The sequence below is a fragment of the Lepisosteus oculatus genome, chromosome 10 (assembly GCF_040954835.1).
Source record: "Lepisosteus oculatus isolate fLepOcu1 chromosome 10, fLepOcu1.hap2, whole genome shotgun sequence".
Lineage (NCBI taxonomy): Eukaryota > Metazoa > Chordata > Actinopteri > Semionotiformes > Lepisosteidae > Lepisosteus > Lepisosteus oculatus.
The window spans coordinates 29236525-29259959 of NC_090705.1; the positions used below are offsets into that span (position 1 = coordinate 29236525).

General features: G+C 35.5%; 1 protein-coding gene across 1 annotated transcript in view; it reads left to right on the top strand.

Annotated features, from left to right (window-relative positions):
* Nucleotides 1–21086, top strand: part of LOC102689679 (inactive phospholipase C-like protein 2) — a 108587-nt gene extending 87501 nt beyond the window's left edge. The window contains exons 5-6 of the mRNA XM_006635816.3: nucleotides 12334–12443; nucleotides 19778–21086. Of these exons, the coding sequence (XP_006635879.1) occupies nucleotides 12334–12443; nucleotides 19778–19972 (305 nt within the window). The 3' untranslated portion in view covers nucleotides 19973–21086. The remainder of the gene's footprint in view (nucleotides 1–12333; nucleotides 12444–19777) is intronic.
* The last annotated feature ends 2349 nt before the right edge of the window (nucleotides 21087–23435 follow it).

Sequence of the window (23435 nt, forward strand, 5' to 3'; positions counted from 1 at the left end):
TTATCCAGCTACACTGTTTTATTCTGTACCACCTTGTAGTGTCAATTAAAATAAGTGGCATTCTTTTAACTGGCTGTGAAATTAACCCAGCATGGAAAGGCAATAATTCCCAATTTATTGTTAATTCTGACTTACAGAGGACTTGAATACTTCATCTGTCCTTTCTCAGTGACAACTATATCCTTAGATGTTTGAAGTGAGCCAGAGTCTAACCAGCAGGCAGAGGTCACAAGGTGGGACTATGCACTGGACAAATAGCAAAACCAATGCAGGGCACACACACACACAGGGTGCAATTTAGAGATACCAGATAAACTATGCAATAAGTCTTTGAAATGTAGGAGGAAACCCATACAAACAAAGAACTTGCAGGCTCCACACAGAGCTGGTTTTGAACCCAGGACCCTGAGCTGTAAAGTGATAGAGCTTCACACTGCACCACCATGCTGCAAGTGTTGTAAAATGTAGAAGTTTATTTGATAATGTGTTCTTGATTTGTGAAAGATTGTTACAGCTTTTTGTGTTTTGTATTGTTCTGAGTTGTCCCTTAAGGCTGACTTTTGATTGGCAAGACCTGTCTAAACAGATAAACCAAACTGAGGTTTTTTTCATAGCAACTCCTTTACGTTTCTTTTTAATGCAACTCCAAAACTTGGCTCTGCTTTTAGTACTACTGGTGAAAACAACGCTGTCATTGGAGGAAAAATATTTTGATTGGTTCTTATCTGCCCTCCACCAGTGATGAGTGCCTGGAAAGGGTTATAAAACAGCTTCAAGCTGAATTTAACACACAAGAGTTTGGCCCATGAACAGCTTCTTTTTTAACAATCTGCAATACCTACTGTTGAAGAACACCAGCCGTTGCACAGCCTGGCGTCTGGCAGGTAAACAGACACCCATTTTGGCCTCTTTTAAAGAGATAAGTCAAGGAAAGTCTGTGCATGATCATTGTGTCCACAGCCCTTTACTTACAATGTGTGGTCAGGAACCTTACATATTCATGAGCAGCCTGAAAAGGGAATTCTTCTGTCACTGTATCAATTTCTTTAGAATCAAAATGCTTATGAATGCTTACGCCTATACTGTACATCATAAGATGTAGAATGGATTGTGACATTGCCATAGTAACATTCAGTTCAACTGTAGGTTATTTTCATAACATTTAGGATTTACTGTATACATTATCATGGATATACAGTATACTGGTTAGAGTAAAAACATTATGGAATAAAAACTACTATTTAAATAAAAAATATCCTTAATATTTCTTTAATAGAAAATTATCATTGTAACCACTTATTGGGATTTAGAAAAATGTATGCACATAAAACTGAAAATAGTTTTGTTCTATCTGAGAACAGATACATTCTAATAATTATTATATGAATTATGATCAATTGGTTTGATTACCGGAAAGGAGCCGTAACACATCTTTAGAATAAGAATAGTGAACATGACATGGTTTTAATACTGCTTCTATCCATTTTTTCAATCACTGTTTCTATGGCTTAGCAGACCTGATGTTTTATCACTATTCCTACAGTTTTTCTTATTGTCAGTATGACAGCCAGTTGCACTGAATTTCCATGAAACAAGGCAGTAACAAGGTGGGACATCAAACATCATTTTGAACTTTACAGCCTCTAAATTGAATATCACTTTGCTTCTCCAAGTCCTAAAATGTATCTGAAGAACAAATACAGTAGTTCAGCTTTAAAATGAAGTGCTTTTTTGGGAAGAATATTCCGCCTGCAGTCAACAATGATAAATGCAGTACGAATGTGTATAGTTTATTGGTGTTCAGAATAAAACATCTTTGCCCGATCCCATGAATGAATGATACAAATTATGATAATTTTGGACTGGTGTAAAATACAGTTTAGGTTTTTGTGTGGTTGTTTGTGATTTACTGAATCACATGCCTACAGAGAAGGTTGAATAGCAGTAGTGCCTCATGTTTCTCTGCAGAATTTTTTTTTACCTCTCATTATTTCTAGTTTTGGTACCTTTTTGGCGTTCAAATTTGTTAGTCTTAGAAATTGTGAATACACAGACAAACAAACCTTTTGTAACATTCAATTTAGCAATTGCACTTCATCTGCATATCTAAATTTCAGGGCTTGAAAGATATTTGTATGCATCAGTGTTTCACTGAATTCGGTTCAAAGGATTCCATATTCTCTGAAATCAGATCTATTATTTGTAAGGACAGATTGTATGAATATATAAAAAGTGTACATGTTTGATACAGAAACAGTTCGAAACCTACAGAAACATAAATTGACCTCTACATTTTGCTTATAAAATATTGTTGTGGCTGGTGTGGGATAGCTAGTTCAGTTTGTTAAACATTCCTATTAAAGTTGCCTTATTTTGGAGGTTTGGAACAATGTCAACTGTTTTGCTGTATTTACACAGCTGCCTTGACTAAGATACAGATGATCGATGGCGTATTCCTAATAATTAACTCACATTTAACTAACTCACTGTTAAATTATTGAGTCATTCTTATTAAAACTCAATAGTTTATAGTGACCAGATCATTATGGCCATTATGGCAGCCTTATGACAGGGATAGATCATTGAACAGAAAAGGTCTTTTGACAGGAATGAACAGAGGAACAGACAGAGAGGAAGGGAACAGAGAACAGGTTGTCACCTTCCTCAACATCACTTCAAGATTAATTTTTAGGAGTTCTTCCTTTGAATCAAGTTTGAAGCCAGATTTTGTACATGTATTATAACCTCTACAGGATACTGGATTCTGGGCCTCATTATTTAGGTATCTTATTTATTAGTAAATTCTGATTTCCTTTTTGTTGGAATCTACAGTACATGCTACAGGAAAAAAAATTCTACTGTTTTTGTGATGGGTTATTTAGAACATAGAAATGGTTTATAAAACATTTGTAAATATCTGTTTAGAGTGATACTTTTTTTCTGTTATATTTAAAAGGATGTTGGCTTTCTCTTTGTCTTGTGAATCATTTTAATGTTAAGATTATAGGAACAGACCCGTTTTTTTTTGTGACTGTAGAAGGCAGGACTTTACAAACCTTTGTTAACGGATTGTGTATCTGTTCATAGTGTGACTTGTGTTATATTGTGTAACATCCTGTTTATTTTTCTGTCTGCGTTTGCCACTTGCTTGTTCTCAGTTCTCTAATCAAACTGTGACAGAGAATAAAAGAAAATAGTGACATTGTTGTGTAATGCCAAATATCCCTTGAGGTTAGGAGGTAAAATTATTATTATTATTAAATATAATAATTTAGTGCTTTTCTTGACGCTCCACTGAAAGCACTTTACAGGTAATGAGGACTCCCCTCCACAACCACCTACAGTATGTGCAGCATCCATCTTGATGATGTGACGACAGTCGTAGTGCGCACAGTATGCACAGTGCGCTCACCACACACCAGCTAATTTTTGTTAAAATATATGTAAAATGTTTTACAGAGTTAAGTGATTTCATGTTTCTCAGGTACTGCAAATTGGTATGCCACTTTAACACCCACAATAACTTTTCTGTACCCGAATCAGTTATGGTCCTAGAAGTCTGGTATTTTGGATATGGATATATATAAGGGGTCTCTACCTTGAGTAGTGTTAGTCATCTTCTGTGCAGATTCATCTTCTTTTTTTGTCGAACACCCAATAAATCTCAAACTATTCATATAAAGGGATTCTTGATGTCTTGTAAATTGCAAGCAACTTTAGAAATTGATTTCCTTATTAAATAAACAAAACACATATGCTATAATTAAAAAAACCCCCACAAGATTAAGCCTCTGCAAAACTGTGCAAAAGTGCTCATTTATCGTAAGAAGATTTAAGTACACTATATCATTAATTATTCATTCCATTAATCAACTGAGTGTTTTTTATTTAATTCCTGTTTAATTTAAGTGATTTGCAGGCTGTTTTGTTCCACCTTACAAGCAAGTACTTGTCTGATTAGGAATGGGATACATTAAACACTCAGCCACAGAATTATAGGAGGATAGCTATCCAGTTGTGTATGCCAGGAAACTGCCAGAAATCATTATGTCGATGTTCTGTTTCAGAATAACCTTAAACCAAATGTGGGTAAACTTTAAAACAGGACAGAATTATTTATTTCACTATGAGGAAGGCTTCTGATGTTTTTTTATTGTTTCACATTAAGTTACATTTGCTTTCTTTCTTTGATATCTACTGAAGGTGACCAGTTTAAATCAGTACTTGATTTAATCACCTAAAGCTTACTGTAAATAGCCTTTCCTCTTGTGTGTTAAGTATGCTAATCACCACTATAGAAAAGTTGTAAAAGAAATGAGAAGAGGATTCCATCTTATTTATTTTGTAATAGAAAAACAAATATAAAATGTAATCTAACCTTTTCTTAAATGAGCCCATCAAAGACAAGCATTTGTCTCATTTGTCACTTGGCTATAGCCTCAAGTAGAAGAGATAATTTGATAAACAGCACAACTCAATGTATGTAATTTTTTTTGAGAAAAAAATCCTTTAAATGGCACGATTCGTACAGTTGAAGAGTTGAAGGGCATTTTATAAGCTCAGCAGTCAATCTTTTATAAACGTTTGGACACAGGCAAAACTAGCACAGAAATGTCTTCCCAATAGCCATCTACTGGTAAAACATAAAAAATAATTCACCGATGCTGAAGTTATTAAAGAGAAAATGACAATTGGTGCTGACATTATTCAAAGATTTTAAAAACAAAGATGAATTTCTGACAATTACCAAGAGCCTGCCACTTGACACTTCAACAGTAGTATAAATGTTGTGTGAGGGCTTCTCAAATATAACAAGACTTAGCAGACTGAAAATGTTTGAAACTGCAGTTCCTTAGATTAGTGGATATGCTGGTATGACCTAACAGATTGTTTTTATGTGAATGGCCTTCAAGGACTCAAAAAAGAAGGATTTTCTCATTATTTTGCCACTCAAGGAGCAGGAGCATACAAGAGGCAGGTACAGTATACTGTATGTACAATGAATTCAGAAATTATGTAACTGAAAACAAATATTGTGATCACAAAACAGGTTTCTATCATTTCCAGTTGTACATTTGCAAAACATGGTGTGTATGCGGACTTGAGCTTCTCAAATTCCCCTCCTTTGAATCCTGATCCTGAATTCCATCATGATTTTTCCCCTCTGGGGAAAGTAACTCCTCGCAAGGAAACAGCCTCTCATGGCATCACAACATAATGAGCTAAGCTTCAAACGGCAGAGGAGTGGCAGAGAATTATAAGTGCAGTAAATCCATTCAAGCTGAAACTACTGTACACTTCCTAAATCTGAATAAAATCTTGCAAAATGTAACAGGGAAAGATCCATCCAAAAGTGATTTACTACCACCTTAACAAATTGGAAAATGAATCCAGCAAATGATCTGATTGTTTTCAAATTGCCATGTACAGTAGACATTGAAGGACTGATAGCAAAGTTTCAGCGGGTGTACTGCTGAAACCTAGGTCTAGGGACAAAGTCTTTTAGGGACTTGTAAAGAGCGAGAAGTGAAATTGTTCAATGGTGCTGGAGATCATTCTTTAGCATGGCACAGGCTATTGACGTTGTCTATTATAAATACCTGTGTATATAAAAATAATTATAATTGCTTACACTTATATAGCGCTTTTCCGGACACTCCACTCAAACCGCTTTACAGGTAATGGGGACTCCCCTCCACCAAAGTGCATCATCCACCTGGATGATGAGGTGGCAGCCATAGTGCGCCAGAACGCTCACCACACATCAGCTATCAGTGGGGAGGGGAGCAGAGTGATGAAGGCCATGATTGGTAAAGACCAATGGACAATTTGGTCAGGCCACCAGGGTTACACCCCTACTCTTTTTTCAAGAAACACCCTGAGAGTTTTAATGACCACAGAGAGTCAGGACCTCAGTTTTACATGTCATCCGAAGGACAGCGCCTGTTTACAGTATAGTGTCCTCATCACTATACTGGGGCATTAGGACCCCCGTGGACCGCAGGGTGAGCGCCCCCTGCTGGCTCCACTACCACCTCTTTCAGCAGCAACCTTAGATTTTCCCAGGAGGTCTCTTATCCAGGTACTGACCAGGCTCACACCTGCTTAGCTTCAGTGGGTTGCCAATTGTGAGTTGCAGGGTGATATGGCTGCTGGCTATATTAAGTTTACTACTGTAAATCACTGTTGTGTAAACAGTTTATTCTTCTTTTGTTTTGAAAAATACATTACAGCATTTGTTGCCTTTACTGTATAATTACATCTTCCATTTAGAAATGGAGTCAATTAGAAGAGAGTCATCAGTCATCAAACTCCAGTACACTGATATTACTGCAGTATGTGCCCTTAATAGAAATATATCTTGGGACAATTACATTGTTTACTGAATCATATGGGACAGGACATTAAGAAGATCAAAGTCCTCCATCAGGGAACTCCAGATCCACATAACCTGGTGCCATCAATTTAGTTTCATGATGAGTGCTTGGAGAATGCAGAACACTTTTCATATATTCAGTATCTTTCACAGAAGACTACTTTTGGTGGTAAAAGTAAAATCCTGCATTTTCTGAAATCTGCTAGTGTAGCAATTGATTGCCATGTTATATAGTTGATCTTCTTGCCCCTAAATTGGAACCCATATGATCCTATGGAGGACAAACCCAGAGCGCCTGACATCTGGCTACATTGAGCTACAATGGTGGGAGTGGGAGCACATGGACTCCTTAAAGTACTGTGTCTTAAATGAAATGAAGTGTGACTTGAGATTTGCAAGGCATCTGACTTGTATGTCTGGTCTTCATCCCTTCTAGCTGTATTTCAGCAGTGTAGTGCTTCTTTATAACCCGAGTTCCTACATTTTAATTTAGTGGAGTTTATACTAAGTATGCGTCAAGTGGGAAGAATAATACAGTATGCTCAAGAAATTTGCAGCTCTTCAACAGTTTTACCTGACATGAGAACATGCCCATGGAAAGATACAGAACAGTGGATGGATATTTCAGACTTTGAAAAGCACTGATCATTTCACTTCAGTTAATCGGAAAAGCTTTTCATAACAAATCAATTGTTCAACAGCATAAAAAAGTACTGAAGGAAGTATGAAGGAAGATGAAACTCCAAACGATGTGAATTCTGGGGGGAGGGAGTGGTTTGGTTTTATTTCCTGTTGTTGAATAAAGCTAGGCTTCCCCCTGTGAAGTGCAACAGAACATATCTCAGAATCCTGGCAATGTAATAAACAAGTGTGAAATGTTCATTTTCCTTGTGACAAAGCACCTACTGAAGTGCAAAATGCAGTCAGAAATGCAACTGTAAAAATGCAGAGATACTGTACATTTGATTTGCTCTCACTGTTGCCTGTAATAAAGTGGTACATTGTATGTACAGAAGCTCAATTCAGCCTTTGTATGTCTAAGAACCTTTTGGGCAAGTTTGAAAAAATCTTCAGAAGTTAAATTTTTAATCTGGTCATTATAAATGCAGAGATGGAATTGTAAATGGAGACAAATGTTTAATTTTCCTTGGGAGAAAATATATTGCAATAGATTTTTTTAAAAAGCAGAAAAAATCGATGTATTTAAAAAAAATGAATAAAATTGCCTAAAAAACCATTGTATTAGAAAGTAATTAGCTTGTTAGGAGAGTAAAAGATGGCCCTGGGTGTTTAATAGATATTTTGATAAAGCACAGGAATTATCACTTTCCTCATAATTTGTAAAGCCCTAGTTACTGTTGACATGCAGAAAAATCCATGGCCTTTAATACTCTTTATGGATTCTGTAAATACACTTTAATTATTAGGAGTCCCCTTTTAATTTTTAATTACTAATTAGATCATCTTTGTCTCACTTTGGATTGAAACTAATTCTGTGGCAATCTGTTTTGAGGCCTCTGAAGGGAATTGAGACATAGTCTGATCCCCCAACTGTAGTGTTATGGATATGTAATTGCATGGATTAAAATGTCAGTGGAGAAACAAAATAATTAAAAATTGAATGCATAAAATTTGGGATTCCCATTCTCTTGTTTTAATGCAATAAGTAAAAAAAAGGCTGGAGCCTAAGCAAGCATGATTTAATTAAGGAGTCATAAGTCATAATTTATGACAGACAGTGCTTGAGGAAAGCTCTAAGCATCATCAAAGACCCCACACACCCCAGCTACACACTGTATGACCCTCTACCATCTGGAAAACGGTACCGGAGCATTTCAGGCCCGGACTACCAGACTCAGAGACAGTTTTTACCCCCGCACTATCAAACTATTAAACTCCCAGCCTCTCTCACTCTCACCTCACCTCTCACCTACGATCTGAACCTCACAGTGCCTTCTTTCTTACCAAAAACTCAAACACACATTGAAATCTACCTCTACTTCACATGTCAAAAAGGTAACTCCCTATTTCATTCTGTTGATGCATGTTTTTGCACATCTGATGTTGTTTTGCACATTACCTGTTACCTTTTTGTTGTTTTGCACATTTCCTGTTGTTGTTTTTGCACACTGCCTGTTGTCTCTGTCTTTCTTTTATTATACAATTGTATTGTTGTTTTTTTGTACTACTTATCGTCTGAGAGCTAGCTAAATAGCATTTCGTTATGCCATATACCTGTATACGAGTATAATGACAATAAACTTGAACTTGAACTTGATAAGGGACGTATTTGTCAAAATCATAGTCAGTGAACCCCTTCTGTTTTAGTATTGCCAAAACTAGGTCATAAATATGTTATTATAAATGTCCTAAATGAAAGGAAGCTGCCAAGCTGATTTGAATAAGGAATAAAGAAAAATGTACATTTAGAGAAGAAAAAACATTCTATATCTGTGACCTCACATAAGACAATATTTTGGACATTCAGTGTGAATGTGAGAATTCTGAAGTAATAATAAACAATTGGCAATGAATTTTTCATTAAATGCTTAAAAAATAAAAAGTCTATTGCTGTAAACATATAGTACTTACAATACTACAGTTCTTCATTTTTTCTATCTTTCCTTGTTGGATTTTTGATCCTTTTAAGTTATTCTCAATATTCTTCTTAAGTATTTGATGTGAAACATAGATTTTAGATGTCTTCGTAGACACCTAAAGAATACAGTGAAGAATACAGTGGCCGTGTGTTCTTCGAATTTATTTTAAAAGTAATATTTTTCAGTCACAAAAATATGTATTCATTTGCCAAAAGCCCTATTTGCTTTTCCAATTATTTTTCTTGACTTATTGCTGTTTGTCAACAACTACATTTGAATCATAAATTCATTTAGACCAGTAGGAACTGCTCATGTTTGCTGGTATTTCAGGAAGTGTGTGACCTCATTTTTTTTGCTGTCATACTGAGCCGTTAATTAGATTCATGACAGTTCTTTCAAAATTATTCAGACTCTTCTTGCTGTCTCGTTTTGTGAAATAACAAAATGATATACACACATTTTAAGCTCATTATTTTATTTAAACCTTGAACACTTCAACTGAAGACTTCAAAGGGTAGGATAAATTACATTACATCTCATCACAGATAATCAGAATAAGACAGGACCCTGGTTTACCTTACCTACATCTTTGCAAGAGCTGCAGTTCAATCCTGCAAATACAGTTTCTTGTGCAGATTGTTTCTGGCAGATATAGAGCAAAAAAATAGAGAAAACCTTTTGCAGTGTATCACAGTGTTCGGATAATAAAGAAAAAGAGCCTCGTTTTGGATTTCCCAAGGCATATTAAGGTGTAGAGCAGTTGGATAAAGGCCAGGCATAAATATGAAGGGTATCATTTCTGTTTCCCTACAATGTCCTGCCGTAAAATGTCCTACAAATGTTTAGGGATGGCTTTTCATCCTCTGGGACCTGCATAGTACTGAAGTGCCCAGTGCTGTATTTCTGTACTCCGTGTTTGTTCCTTGATGGACTATGCTGAAAACAGTTCATGCATAGAGTGTGTTTAGTAAAAATGTTTGTAGTGCTTTACTAACCTTAAAGGGCAATGCTGTTTCAAAATCTGCTTCCTGTGAGCTATGATAACTATAAAATATAGAGGAGGATATTAGAACTTCAAAATAAACTTAATACAGCTGGTACCATAGACAAAGAAGTTATGCATTGTGACCATTGTGTATTGTGGATGAAAGGGTTTCATCAGTATTCCTTATCATGTTTAGCCAGTTGCATGGTGGCCATTTAAATGGGCCCAATTAATTTGTCAGTGCCTGTTGTTTTACTTCAAAAAACGATGAAGCTAAAACAACAGACTGCAAGATAAAAAGTGATATACCTACAAACTGCTTGAACCATGTGATTCTCCCATGATGTCTTATATAAAAAAGTCGTTTTTTACTGTTTATGGTTTATTTCCAGTATTTCCATTATTTTATTTATTCCAAGTATTATTATTTTTTTCTGCAGTAACATACAGTACTGTGTTGCTGTGTGCCAGAAGGGTAGGCCAATTATACCTACAGTATATACAAATTTGACATAACCAATTAACATTCTGTACCATTGAGCCAATACACACCAGTAGCTTGGGTTAAACTCACAGGTGGCTTATGGAGGCTACATGCTGAGTGGTTCCAGTGTATCTAAACATATACTTGAGATGCTTAAGATGGTTGGAAGTTTGTTTTATGTACAGTATTTATGAAACTAACCAAAAACAGGAAATCAGTCACTAAGACAGGTCAGGAACAAGGCTTAGAAAATGTAGAGTGTTACTGTAGGTAGAAATGTGCTGCAGATCACTAACCACATATTCTGAATATATTATTTTCAAAATATCCAAGATTTCCTTTCATATTCTTCCCTAGATGTCCCTGCCTAGTTTTACCTCCCATCCTTGGAGTGGCAGAGACATCTAGGAAAGATGCCCAAACACAATAACAAGATAACATCTTTAAATACTGAACTAAAATATATTTTTGAGCATTAAAGAGAAGTGAATTTAGGGAAAAGGTAATGTTTTTGTTTATATTTGAGGGAAGATTTATTTCCTTTTAGTTCCTGTCAAGTAGAACAGTATTTCTGGGATACATTTTTTGCTTTAGACTGAAATGTACAGTAGTTTTCATACAGTACTTTAGCATTAGTGTTAGAAAGAGGACTATTCTGTCAAGTCTTTTGTTGAAACAGGTATTATCTCCCTGAACATCTGTCTCAGATAGTCTGCAGTAAGAATCTACATATTTGAGTGAATGTACTGTAGGTAGATTGTAGAAAGCCTGAACTCAAGTAATAATTACAAATCATTACAAAATCATTACAAAAGTGATTGGAGATAATTTGCTAATATTTATTGTGTAATCATTTGTCTTAATTCAAATATTTGTCTTTTATGTTTGAGCCTTCTCATTGCAATACCACCTCACTCTGGCAGAGAGCATGTGATCCTTTTGATAGGTTTTCTTTCCTCAGTAAAGGGGTTGTTTTATGTTGTATTTTATATCAATTGGTCTTGTTGGTAGATTTGTTTTCCTTATGTATTTTAAAATTCATACAATATGCCTTTTGTAACATTATTTTTTTACTAATTTTGTCATAATTTAGTCATATTGTACTGGATTTCTAAGCAGATATTAACATACTGTATTAAAACAAGTCTATCCTTCAACTTCTGGCTTGGATCTTACATTCAAAGGTATGCCTCAAGCTCCTCTTCATGTTCTGTTTCTATAGAAACAGTTGCTTTGACAGACCTTTAAATTGAAAGGGAAACTGAAGCACATTTACTGCCAGGCACAATTTTCTGGGATGGTTTAAGATATTGTGCTCAAAAGGAATGTAATTGCAGATTTTGAAAAGTCTGCCTGTAGTATTGTCAGATTATTTTATTGAGAAGCACGGGGTGTTTCAAACTGTTGTCTTGATATCTTTCTTCAGAAAGGCCAATTAAAAAGGCATTAATCATTTTGAAGACAATTCCTGTTTGTTTTCACTAGATAACAAAATGAATAATAAAGGGTACTTATTTGAAATCCCTTCTTGTTTGTGTACAGTTCTCCACTAAGTTTGGTAGCTGAGAAAAACAGACTTATTGCAAAACATCTAGTATGTTCTATTTAGAAAGCTGGTATAAACAAGCCCCAAAAATATTTATATTACATGTAATTCTTTGCTTGTTGGAAACTGGCTAAGAAAACCCCATTTGGGACACAGTTCAGAGGTATCACTCCAACATCAAACTAAAACTATATAAACTATGACCTTTTGGTCCAGAGTCCAGAGCTTCTAATGACATCTCCAAACTGCTGCCTGATTGTTAGATTAAATGCCATGGTGTAATGTGTACTCTTTTACAATGCGGCACAGAACAAATGTAAGTGGGCGTTTGAATATTCGCAGGCATGGAATTCCACGAGAATCTGCACAGTGTAGCAGTAAAAGAGGGACTTAAAGGCCGGAAGCTACAGAAGGCTGTGGAGAGTTTTACCTGGAATATCACCATTCTCAAGGTAAGGTCTGTGGGATACACAGCTACTGGTTATGTTTTCTTTTTCTTGCGGAGTGCAGGCTTTGAAATCCCTTGATTAATAAACACTGCAGTGTTACAGGAAAGTAAAACATTTCCAAATCTGACCTGGTATGCAATGGATTGCCTCTTTCACAACTCATTTTAACACCGATTATGATGACATAAGGAAATTATTTAGATTTTACTCTGGTCATTACACAGAACATGTTATGAATAGCTATAAATGATAAATACTTTTAGATCATTGTGTTATGTATGTTGTATGGGATTAACTACAAAGTACAATTCCTGACTTACCTTTGAGCAAATAATGTGCTCTTGAGCTCTGATTCATTGGTAATCTTTAGTTTTATCTTACGGAGTTAATACTGTAGGTAAGATTTTAAGATATTAAGTATCTAGTATCATGTTTGTGTAAGCTTCATAACTAACCAGTTATGACGCTTGCACCAGGTGACACCAGGTGACCAAACAGGTGACAATTTATCTAGTATATGTAGGGAATCCTGTATAAATTCCATGACAGTTTCAAAATTATTTTCATACAGAAAAGCCACACTTTTCTTTCTTAATTCATCTGTATATAAATTATGCCATGGCAGAACTTTTAAAGAATGTGTAAAATGTATCCATTTCAATCAATAACCAATGTAACATTATGAAAAGAAAAGCCTTCCAGCACTAAATTTTCTTTGTGGTTTCACGCCAAATGTATTAGTTGTCTACACAGGAAATTGCATTTGGTGTAGCCTATTTATATTCATAAATTAATATTGTTTATGACGTTCATAAACATTATATTTCTGTCGTTTTTATTTTCAGCTGCCAAAATTTCTCTTCAGTGGCATATTTCTCTTTAGTTACTATAATTCCATAATAGTATTCCATTTTACGTGGATTTAAAGATGCCCAGTAGGGAAACAGATTAAATGAAGCGATCGTTTCACTCACATCTAGCACACCATAAGTGCCACCCATCGATTGTCTTTGGCCAGTGAATCACACAACATGCTGTGCTGCAATACCGCAAACACTGGAATAAGAATTGACGCACATTCTGAGTGGCTGCATCTGTATGTGCAACTTCTTAGGAGCTGAAAACAGCTAGAAGGGTCAGCCATTTAATTCACTTTCCTGTGTGGTTGTGAGTTATTGATTGAGTGTGAATGAGTTCTACATTGGACTGAAATGCAGAAGAGACAGTATTGCCAAGGAGCATATTTCTGCCACAGCTATAAAGGGTATACTAAACCATCATAATGTATTGTTTCTGAAATTGAATTTACAGTAGTATTATGTTTCATCAGCTTTAACTGATGATAATTTTACTTTTTATTGAAACAGTATCTATAACGCTTCACATACTGTAGTTTGATATAGAAAGCTCGTGGAAGTCTGATTTTACACTTTTGTAAGGGCATTTAATTCATAGACACACTGAATGAATTATACCTTGTTCCAATGTTACACTTTTTATTCCTTCCTATTCATTCCTAGTAATTAATAGTAATTCGGTAGCTCATGAATTCTAGTTTTCATTCTGACCCAAGGTGTCTTCTGTGTGAATTTAAATGCTATTCCTGTGGTCCCATCGGTTTTTCCCAAGTCCAAAGATGTGAGTTTAGAGGGTATTCCCATGTGTGTGTGTGCTGTGAAAGACTGGTACCTAGTTCCATTGTGTCCTGCCTTCTGCTTGTATTGGACTAAAGAATGATTGAAAATGGATGTGTGGTACGGAGTTAACATCACTGCTTAAGGTGGACTTGGTATTTTAGATTGTCTTTTGATTGTGTAATTAAAAATAAATTATTTTTAGCACTTGGTGCTAAATGACCATTATAATAAGCCTTCTATAATTTCTTGTGAGTCTTTTGTAAGTCAAGATGAGCAAGGCCAGCTCAGGCAGATATCTTGTTGATTAGATCAATAAAATCATTTTTTGGACAATGATGCATATGCAGCTGACTTGTTTACAGGAAGCTTAGTGGCAATGCTGTTACTTTTGATACATAAGCAAGTAATCAAAATGTGTGTTATAAATATTGCAAATCTGTAAAAATGAATTCAGTTTTATTGCTAAAAATAAAAGGGAAATTTTTGCCATATGACTCAAAATCCACTTCTTGGGGTAGTGGTCTTATCGCCGTTTTTTACCTGATTTAAAGAAAATAGCATTTCAAGGATCTAGCATATAAACTAGCAGATCAATAATTTAAGATAAGTATAATTCTAGAAATCTGCAAACAAAGCATCTAGTTTATTTATAAACACAGTCTTTTTAGTGGGGAAAAAGAAAGTGTTTATTTAAAACAAGAAGATGTCAAAAGTTGGTTAAACATTCTATTCAATTAAAGTACTACAGTATAGTGTATGTCAGAAACTTAGTACCCTGTTAACAAGAGATTACATGAACCTTGTTAAACCAAGGAGGTGACCTACAATGTACCAAGAGTAGAATTTAATGAAACAGTAAAGATTCCCTTTTTAACCTGTGAAAGTTAATTAATGGGCAAAAATCTCATTAATGCAATCTAACATTTGTATACAGTACATACTATACATTTGTTGCACCATTTTGGTATGCACCATTTCAGCAGGTAAGTAATTTGATATTATTATTTTATTATAATTTTTTATTTTATTATTAAAAAAACTCATTATTCTTGTTTTTGGTATTTAGAAATTTGGCCATGCACAAATTGACCATTGCTATTAATATACAGGTTATGCAGTTGCTTTAGAGAGCAGTTTCAAGATACAAATTAAAGCTTTACAGTATTACTCTTTAAGACTCATAGAGTGACATAACTTACAGCATGATCTGGGACAGCAAGGCAACACTCATTTTATGTTTCTATTGCTAATCATAGGCTTAATATGTTTTTTTATTATTTTTGGGTTACTCAAAAATTCATGCTCAATTTGATTTAAATCTGGATGTTTTCTACTCTTTCCTCCAGGTAAATCCTCCGTTGCATTAACATTATATATGGGTCACTGTCACGCTGCAAGGTGAAGCAGCAGATTTAAATTAAATTGAGCAGCACTTTACATGCTTAAAAAAAATCAGAATGCCCCAAGGATAGACAAGAACTCAAAGTGGCAAATGCTTGGCAAATCATCTCAAATGATTGCACAAAGAGTTTGGTGAGCTCAGTCAGTCTCAGACGTCATGCTGTTGTTGCCTTAAAGGGATATGCAACTAAATACGTTTCCTTAATGTGAATGTCCCAGACATTATGTTCACTTGAGATCGCTGGGTTGAACACAAAGTATGTTTTTGTGTGCCTTCTCTACACATTTGAAGCAAAAAAAAAAGAAGTAGCCAGATAATTAATATGAAAAATGGAAAAGTAATGATTGTCTAAAGTAAGTTACAAACGCTTTGCTGTAGCAAACCTATATTATTTTAAGTGCACAACATTTACATACCAAGCCACATGAATTAATTGATTGGTCTCTGTGTGCATTAATAGTGGTTCATGTGATTTCACAATTAACACAACTGTCTTGTAAGGTCCCCTCAGTTAGGTAGTAAATTTCAAGCAAGGATTCAACAATGAGGACCAAGGAGTTTTCCAAACAACTCAGATAAAGTTGTAGAAAATCACAGATTAGGAGACAGGTATAAAAAAGTCCAAAACACTGAATATCGCTTTGAGCAGTGTGAAGTCATTCAGTCAGAATTAAATATTTGCGCTGTACCACTTGGATACTGTCTAGGTTTAGCTTTCTGTCTTAACTGAGCAGCCAGCCAAGGAGAAAACTTTGAAAGAACTGCAGAGTTCAATGGTTGAGATGCAATAACATTTAACAATATTAAACACTATTGTTAATATATAACACAATATTAACAATATATCAATGAATCCACACAAGCTGGCAGAAAGGAAAATCCATTTCAAATCCTGCATGGAATTTGCAGCAGAGCATTTCATTGATACTGCAAATATGTAGAAAAGGGTTTTGTTGAACATTTTGGTTTAAATGTTAAATCCGACTATTGCACATGAAACATTACTCAGTCAGAACCTTACTGTCGAACATGATGGTACTGTAGCAGCATGATGTTATAGTTTTTTATAAAGAATAAGCAGGGACTGGGAAGCTTGTCAAGACTGCCGAGAATAAACAGTAGATGGAATAAAGTAATCATAGAAAACTTTATTCCATCTATTCCAAAACCAGCTCCAACCAACTAAAACGGGGACAAAACATCCACCATTCAGTGATCTACTGCAATGATCTTCTGCAATGCACAAAACCTTAACTAATTTGGAGTGGTTTAAGAATAAGAAGGTGAATATCTTTGAGTGCCCCAGTCAAAATGCTGATTAGAAGCCTACTGAAAATCTTTGGGAAGACCTGAGAACCGCAATCTGCACGTGACCCCCAGGCAACTTGAGAACTTGTGCAAGTGAAAAGAACAGTGGACACAAATTGCACCAAATCATTGTGTAAAGTTGGTAAAGACTTACCACAAAAGATTCAAGCTGTAATTGATATTCAGAGATCTCATTACTTATGCAATTAACATACAGTATTTTTATCTTTTTTTCTACTTAATTTTACTGAAACATATTTTTACACTTAGAAGTCTTCAGTTTAAGGATTTAAGCACTGAATCAAATATTAAGTTTAAAAAATGTGTGTGAATAATTTTGTTATTTAACAAAATGGGACACCATCGGAAGGATCTGACTGATTTTTCAAAGCACTGTATCGGATTCATCCCATATTGCTGTCATTTCTGTTGTTTGTTCTGGTTTTTAGGCTGCATGGTGGCACAGTGGTTAGTATTGCGGTCTCGCTGTGCATTTAGAAAATCAATGGATGTTTTGGTCATTGTATTATATTGAATTATTGTAGCTTTATTCATTTATGCCATTCATCTGCCAATTTTCCAGCCACGTTATCCAATACCAGATCGCAGGAGAGCCAGAGCCGAATCTAGCAAGCAACAGCATACACCCTGGACAGGACAGCAGCCATAAACACGCACAAACTCACACCAGGTTCAATTTTTGCAAAAGTCAATTAACTTATCAGTATGTCTGGACTGTGGCAGAAAATCAGAGCACCTGGGGGAAACCCATGCAAAAAAGAGAGAACCTATAAACTTCCCACAGATAATACATCAGACCCAGAATTCAACCCGCGGGTCAATTTTGCTCTATAAGTTGCATAAGCATGTTAGTTAGACAAGCATGTTAGCTTAAGTACAGTACATGTAAATTCATAATAGTAAAAATAATCTATTTGCAAGCTGAGACATTCTGTAGCTCCTTAAGCTTTTGAATGTTTCACTAATAATGTTTTATAATCATATGTTGTTATACTGTAGATCTTTTACTTATAAATAGCAAATCCAGACGGCATTATTTTAATGTCGGCCACAACAAACAAATTGTGCATACAGTTCTGTATTTTCTGTATCACATTCCTATACCTGGCTGTCAATAAAATGTGCTGTAGTGAGTACAGTATAGTATTTATGCCGTTACATACACAAGTATGGTATCAAGTAGAAAAAAGCTTTTTGATTGAAGCTTACTCAGACCCTTCTTTACTATGACACGTCTGCTCCTGTTCATGGATGTTAATTATGTGAATAGAACAGATGACCAGATGATGGACATTGCTTGGGAAGAATTACTGACTGTGACCTTTGATATCTGTTTGAAACTAATTATAAGTTCTTCATATTCTTGTATATTTTGATTGTGAATGTCATTTCAGTGGAAGAAAATGTTTCTGACCTTCTCTGTAAACTACTGTTGGTATTTCCTATATTTCGAAAATACCATACAATGACCTTGGTATTTTATAAGTGAAAAATACACCTTTCCAGTGTTTTGCACTGGAATTTATTCAGGTTGTAGAATTCCACAGTCTGGACCTTCTGCATATTTATTAGAATAAACTGATATCATAAAATATTCCCTATTTTAATGCATAATTTTGAAACAGTATTAAAGGTACAAGAAAACAATGATTTTGTGCACAGGACTCCCTGAATGTAGTTTATGCAGTCTGTTTGTAGTTTATTGAATCTGCTGCAATTCTGCAAACACCATTGTGACCTGACATCTGCGAAATTGGTACTTTCTAACCTCTGATTTACTTACTCTTGGGATAAGTCTGATTTGTGCTTCAAGCACATTTTGTCGATCCATCCTTTAGTGATTCCATATCCATTATGTCTTATTGTACTGCTTTCCTGGACGCTGTGTATCCACTAATGTTGTATTTGTTCCTCTCCATTAGCCATGTATTTTTCTATGTTCCGGTTACATCATAATCACCTGCTAATATTGAAGCTTCGTGTCTTTTCTTTCTAATACTCGTGACTATTAGATTATTCTAATACTCTAATACTCCTGACATTTAGATTTAAACAGTTAATTGCCTTTTGCTTTCAATGTTTTACTTTCCCCCTGGGTTCTCTTTTTGACTTTACTCCCTGTGTATGTTCCTTGTAATTGTCTTTATATTGCCCCCAAGTTAAAGTGATTTTGAATTTCTCCATTGAAATTTATCACCTGTGAGCAATATCAAGGTCCTGGTACTGAACAGAAGAATCAGTTTTCATAGGAACTGCATTTGTCTTAGTAGAAGTGGCTGTGATGATCCATTCATAGGATGACATCTCTTTACTAAATAAAGTGATAATAAAATAATTAAAATATTTTAACTTTTTACAATAAAGGGTACTCAGTTGTCATAATTTAAAGATACAAAACATTTTAATGAAAAAATCCCAAAGTAAGATGTGATGCTTTGAATAAGGGAGTAAAAGATTAGTGGGTTTACCACCGAACGTTTAGATTAACGTTTAGAAAAGATTAACTAGGTCCCGAACTCAAAGGAATAGCTTTTGCCCCCTAGTGGCTGAAAGCGTTAAAAACATAAAAATACCTTCCCTTGCTACTGTTATTATTTCTAATATGGAAGCTATTACTATAATAATAATAGGAATACATCTTCACTTTGAGTACCATAGACCTTTGTGCTTCATTAAAAAGTTAAATTTCAATCATGTGAAGACAATGTAGTATAACTTTAATAACGACGATTTGACTTAAGGTTGAAATTAAAATTGTCATCATTTTTTTAAGTCCTGGGATAGAAGCATCATACATATATATTTAATTAAAATTAATGTACTTTTTTTGTTATAACTAATTGTCTTCTTTCCACCAATTTGTTGTGAGAATTGTGCCTCAACTGAGCTACAGGTAGTTTACTGACTGAACTACGTACATCCCTTCATCAGCAGCTAGAATTAATCTCTGTGCTTTTTCCACCATATAGGGGCAGGCAGATTTGCTGAAGCATGCCAAAAATGAGGTGCTGGAAAACCTGAAGCAGATCCATTATGCTGCTTTGACTTGCAACCTGTGTAAAGGGAACACTGGGACCACAGAACTGATCAAGCCCAGGCGCAGCCTAGAGGCCATTCCTGAAAAAATGACAGGAGATGAGGAGTCCGTGGATGGAGAAAACTGAAGAGCACCTGGGATGAATAGATTGAGTGACAACATCAGTTTCCTCATATATTGGAGGTGTGAAGGAAAACTAAACAGGAGAGAATTGTTTTTTTTATGCTATTATGTTTTTTTCTGTTTAGGGTATCCTAAAGCACAATCTGGAGGTTGCTGAGCAGTCTAAAAAACTGGAGCTATGAATGTAGCAGAATTCAGTGTACAAATCCGCTATTTATAGCAAAGAACGATAGTTCTTTCTGCCAAACGTGTATATATGGAGGTCTAATGTTACACTTTCAAGTGCAATGTTTTGTGTTCTTTGAATAAACTTTTTGTTTATTTTTTGTTTTAAATATAGTGTATCTAGAGGAGTTGCTTTGTTCTTTTTTAAGTATTTTGTCTAAATGTGCGTAAAATAAACCAAAAGGTTTCAACACCAAGTCCTGATGGAAGAATGCCACGTACAGTACCATGTGCTCTCTGACTATGAAATATACGGAATATCCCCTTGTAAAGCCCTTGTAGAAGAACTGGTAATGTAACCAGTTTTCCAGTTATGGGATCTGTAGCAGTACCAGTATTTTCTGGTCCCAATTTTCTGGTCTGGTCCCAATATTTTCTGCAGCATTGTAAAGAGAAATGAATTGTGCAGACTACTTTGTATAGTTATTCGAAGTAATTATTAAATGTCAGATGTTAAGTTATTCAGGTATTGTTACGGAACCTGGCAAATCTAGTTGTGGATAAATTGATTCATTTAATGAGATGTGATAGTGCCTCATTGCTGGGAATCTCCAGTTAATAAAAGAGCTATAGTAGCTGAAGCCTGAAATATTCCTGTTGATTAATTTAAAAGAAAAACATGTTGTTTTTGTAACTGGTCCATGTTTAAGGTCTGAACATTAAGGACAGTGTTATTCCTTTTTATCATTTGTCATTTCTAATAAATGCTTATCTCAGCAAGGTTAATGACCAATTTGAAACTGTTATTATACAGTATATATAAAATTGTGTGCAGTGTAACTAGGTATAAATATGACCTTTTACATTAACCCAGTTTTACTGTTCAAAGTTTTTTGTGTTTTAATCCAACCAACAGCGTAGAACAAAAAAAAAATAAAGCTGCACATAAAGAACGTTTTCTTGTCCTTTCTTTAATCCACAGATATTTAAAGACCACAAAAATAGGCAAGCATAGTCTAACAGGATTAATCCTCAATCATAATACAATGTAAAATATTTTGTGAGAAAACAAAAAAGCAAATATAACTTCACATATGCAATGTTTGTGTAGTTACTGCCAAACATGCCTTAGAACCAAAAAAGGATGCAAGACCTTATGGATTAAAAAAAAAAGTCAAAAGGGTGAGAGGCATTCTATGTGAACCCGTCAAATATCATTGCATTTATCAAAATCTATGGTATGAACCAATATGCATAAAGGTCATTGAATTCAAATGTTCATCTGTAAAATTTAAAAAGATAAAGCCATCATGTTGTATCATTAATCTGATACAGGTGTGCTTGGTTTTAGGGTTAATCCTCTCCGCTGTACCCATTCAATGGGTTTCTCAAAAACGCCCCTATATTTTGAATTGCTTATTTCATATATTATACAGTGACTTGGGAATACATAGAACCAAACAATAAATGTAAATTGGTAGGAATAGAAATCATCTTTCTTATTTTCCTGGTTTGCTAATGCATGAGTCAGAGTCCAACCCTAATCCCACCTCTTACTGAAAGAATATATTTCTCCATTTCTTGGAACAGTTGCTTATGTGCTTGTGTAAGGCTGACATTTAGAGTAAGTCTCTGCCAGAACACAGTAACTGTGCATACTAACTGCTTGTGATGTCTGAAATTATCATAATAATGATCATTCACAGATCATCATCACATGCAGATAAGAAAGAAAATCTTTTGGGTTATCCAAAAGTCTTGTGATTTGCAAGACAAAAGAAATCATGACTTGCTGCAAGTTATGTTCATGTGGGTAACTGCGTCAGCATGCGTAGGCTGCAAAGGAACAAGTAATACAGTATTACATGCTGAAAAGAGCAGAAAACACAACGTTTCAGCCGTGGAACCTTCTTCAGGTGTAGCTCACACCTGAAGAAGGCTCCACGGCCGAAAAGTTGTGTTTTCTTTCTCTTTTCAGCATAGAATAAAAGTATTAGTTGTTCATGTTGCCCATGAGAGCTCACACTACATACTAGCAATTCCATTCAATAAATATGAACAGAATAATCTGTGTTTTGTATACAGCTACTTGACAATTTTATTTACTATGGACTCTTGTTAACTAAAGTTTCAAAGTAAAAAAATGCTTTTGAAGCAACATTTTGCAAGGTTTATACCAAGACCTTGCTGTTCTGCTGAATTTTTTAAAGTAGCCCCTTTTATAAGTATAAACATTTAAAGGGGAACTGCAGTCCCAATTTTTCAGACTGGATTTTAAATCTCAGTAACAAAATAAATTGTCAGTATAGAAAACAAAGGACAAATTTCGAATTAAATACAAAATCGTGAAAGTACTGTCAGTCACCATGTTGTCACAAACTCCTGGTCTTGCCACAGTGAGAGGGAGAGTTCCTTAGAATTGTGACGTGATGAGCCCCTTCCTGTTCTCTAGTCGCTGCAATGACTAATGTAATGTGATGTACAAGCGAATAAGTACAGATTATACAGCAGACATTTCACTGTAGAAATGTGATCTGCATGCAGAGTTGATAAGTAAGTACTATCAGTCAGCAAAACCATCTCTAGTCGAGAGCAAAGTTTCAATTAGATTAAGATAGGATCACTTTATTGGCCATATACAATTTCTTGTTTAAAGAATTATACACATACCCCAACTTGCTCTCCAATAGACACACAGACAGGGAGAGAAGCTTGGGGTCAGAGCCCAGGGTCAGCCATTTATACAGCACCCCTGGAGCAGTTAGGGTTAAGGGCCTTGCTCAGGAGCCCCAATGGAGTAGGATTCCTCTGCCGGCCGCGGGATACGAACCAGCAACCTTCCAGCCACAAGCACAGATCCAAAGCCACATAGAAGGTTTGTTGCCTCATTCTGAATTGCAGAATATACCTGGAAATTTTAATCTACAGTATTTTGTAGACCAATGTGCCAATGTGCAGCATCCACCTGGATGATGTGACGGCAGCCATAGTGCACCAGAACGCTCACCACACATCAGCTATCAGTGGGGAGGAGAGACCTCCTGGGAAAAACTAAGGTTGCTGCTGGAAGAGATGTTAGTGGGAGCAGTAGGGGTTGCTCACTGTGCAGTCTGTGTGGGTCCTGATGTCCCAGAATAGTGATGGGGACACTATACTGTAAAAAGGTGCCGTCCTTCGGATGAGATGTAAAACCGAGGTCTTGACTCTCTGCGGTCATTAAAACTCCCAGGGTGTTTCTTGAAAAAATAGTAGGGGTGTAACCCTGGTGTCCTGGCCAAATTGTCCATTGATCCTTACCAATC